Source organism: Frankliniella occidentalis, unplaced genomic scaffold (genome assembly GCF_000697945.3).
Source record: "Frankliniella occidentalis isolate FOCC.00 unplaced genomic scaffold, Focc_3.1 Scaffold270, whole genome shotgun sequence".
NCBI classification, from domain to species: Eukaryota; Metazoa; Arthropoda; class Insecta; order Thysanoptera; family Thripidae; genus Frankliniella; species Frankliniella occidentalis.
The window spans coordinates 13,352-16,078 of NW_026267396.1; the positions used below are offsets into that span (position 1 = coordinate 13,352).

The 2,727-nt window shown below is 44.0% G+C and overlaps 1 protein-coding gene across 1 annotated transcript in view; it reads left to right on the forward strand.

Moving 5' to 3' along the window:
- Positions 1 to 656: 656 nt before the first annotated feature.
- Positions 657 to 2,727, forward strand: part of LOC113205267 (malonyl-CoA decarboxylase, mitochondrial) — a gene marked incomplete in the record, with an annotated part of 9,035 nt that continues 6,964 nt past the window's right edge. Inside the window, 7 exon segments of the mRNA XM_052273421.1 lie at positions 657 to 1,321; positions 1,463 to 1,603; positions 1,683 to 1,829; positions 1,911 to 2,066; positions 2,148 to 2,343; positions 2,445 to 2,560; positions 2,639 to 2,727. Coding sequence (XP_052129381.1) covers positions 932 to 1,321; positions 1,463 to 1,603; positions 1,683 to 1,829; positions 1,911 to 2,066; positions 2,148 to 2,343; positions 2,445 to 2,560; positions 2,639 to 2,727 — 1,235 coding nt within the window.

Genomic DNA, 2,727 nt, shown 5'->3' on the forward strand with positions numbered 1-2,727 from the left:
CAAGGACCCTACTTTGAATCGAAATAAAACTGGTGTCCCTGTGCGTGAGGTGATCGCCCACTTTAGGATTCGTTCAGTTTTACTAGAAGAATCTCCAGCCGAAATCTGGACGCTGTAGCTCCAATAGGTCCAGAGCTAGAGCCGATTTACGTTGAAATTTCTGTCACGGAGCGGCCGAATGGGGGCACTTCTGGCTCCCCGGGCCGGAGGCACGCGCGCCCCGCCGCGCCGGGTTTGTGGCCACAATTTTGTGGCCACAAGTAGGGACGTGCACTGGTGTGCAGGCGTGGAGGGCGTGGGGGTAGCGATGGAGGCAACGGGGGGCAACCGGCTGCCTCCCACACCACCTCTTCCGCCTCGCCCTTCGCGCCTGCACACCCGTGCCTAGGCAACCCATCGAGCTGCCGCGTATTCTTCCGGACACCCGGTATAGTCCGGACAGCCGCAGATGATGACGCCTGGCGCCATGGGATCTAACAGGCGGCTAGAGCAGGCGTCACCTTTGGCTGGCCGGCCGGAAAGCGCCATATATCTTTTCGTCGAAATCGTCCGACGTTGCGCCTTATTGCCTTTTACTCGAACTTTTCTTTTTTATTGTTTTCGAGTAGAAAAAGAGTGAGTAAGGTGTAATGAGGGGAGGAGATGCCTTTGACTAGGGGAATTAGCTGACGGGCGTGGCTAAGGTGACGGACGGGCATGGCTGTGCGATAGTGCAGTCAGCTGATCGGCCGTGACCACGACTTCCGCCGGCCTCCTCCGAGGTGACAAGTCGCTTTGTCAACGGAACGTTTACCACATTTCTAGTTCAAAGAACTACCCTGCAGTGCTCTCCTGCTAGTGTGCTGCTGCCATCTAGTGGAGGACGCTCCAACAAACCGCCGTCCACCCACCGGCACCGTTCTAGCGTCAGCTGTTTTGAACCTCTGTGTTTATGATGATTAGCAGAAGACTTTCTCACGTACATAACCTAAATCTCTCTGTTTTGGAGCTGTCTCTATCGAGTTCAAGGGTGAAAAGCACCCTTGCACCATATTCAGAACACATGTCTTCCCGTGAATCCGATGGCTGGAGATTTTTCAACCAGATATTAGGTTTTAGTGGTGTAAACAGCAGATTTGCAAGTCGGAGTTCAGCGTCACCTTCTCCAGGAGCTTCTCAGTCTCATTCCGATGATGACAGTCCAGCGTATTATTTTGGTGCAACTGAAAAATCAAATAATTTTCGAAGAGAAAGTACAGTTGACGATGAAGCTAGAGTTGTTGCTTTACTCAAGGAAATTCTGGCATATCAGGACACTAACATGAGTAACTGGATCATTGAAGTAAGTATTTTTATCTCATTATTTTCTTGTATAGCCATACTAATCGCCAAGTTGTGACTATTTACTATTCCTGAATAATTCATGTATTATATCTGATGTTTGGATAATTGCTTCTGAATTGATCATATATTTTCTTTCTAGAGTAAGGTAAAATCTTTATGTGCGGCATACTCGTATTTGTTAAAACCTCACAAGGAAGGATTCTTGAAAGTGTTGGCTTGTGACTATGCTATTGATCACAATGCAGTGCGCAAGGCTGCGGAGCAAATGGCGCAACTTGAGGTATATTTTGTAACAGACATATGTAAAAACATGCCAGTGTTAGTCTTGTTTCAAATTTATTTTTATTTCACATTCTAAGGAGGAAAGGAACTTAAGCAAGCAGTTTATTAAATTAGAGGAAAAGCTGAAAAATTCTTTAACCGCACAATATTCGTGGCTCTTCATGCATGTTGGCCGCCTGGAGAGAGGAGTAAAGTTTTTAGTTGATCTTCGGACTGATGTCCTTGTAAGTTCATCTCAAAGTGCTAGGAAAATATTTTATTGTAATATTAATAACATTAACTTTGCAATGTTTTCAATTGTCTAGGATTTAATCTCACAGTTGGACCCATTTGACCAAGCTGTTGTACCAATGCAAAGATTAAATTCCACTCTTCGAGAATTACTATCAATGTGGTTTTCAGTTGGTTTTTTGGCTGTAGAAAGAGTCACCTGGAAATCTCCTTGTGAAATGCTGCAGAAGGTACTCAGAGTATTTCACTGATGCTTCTATCATTCTTTTCTTCACTACTTTTAAGCATTGATTATTTCCCCTGTCCATCAGATATCAGAGTATGAAGCTGTACACCCAGTCCGCAGTTGGACTGATCTAAAGCGGAGAGTGGGATTATACCGACGATGTTTTGTATACACTCATAATAGCATGCCTGATGAACCTATAGTTGTCCTACACATAGCTTTGTGTGACGAAATATCATCAAGCATGGCAGGAATTGTTGCAGCTGCTTCTCGCCTTTCAGGTAAATTATAATAAACACTCATTTTAATCATCCCTGAAGTGTGTGGACCCTATTTCTTTCACTTGTAAGTAAAATTTATATATTGCTGTTTTTTTTTACAGTTGATACTTCTATAGCTGAGATAGGTCTTCCAGGTGTTCATCAAGAAACAGAAGATCCAGCTCTCGTCAAAGCTGCTGTTTTCTATTCCATCACATCCACTCAACAGGGCTTAAAGGTTAGCAATGAGAATTTCTTTTTGGCTTACTCCTAGTGAAAAATATTAAATCATTGCATCGTTTTTTTTTCTTTGAAGGGCATTGAACTGGGAAATTATTTAATAAAGAGGGCAGCTGAGGAGCTACAGGCAGAATTTCCCCAGGTCACTCAATTTTCTACTTTGTC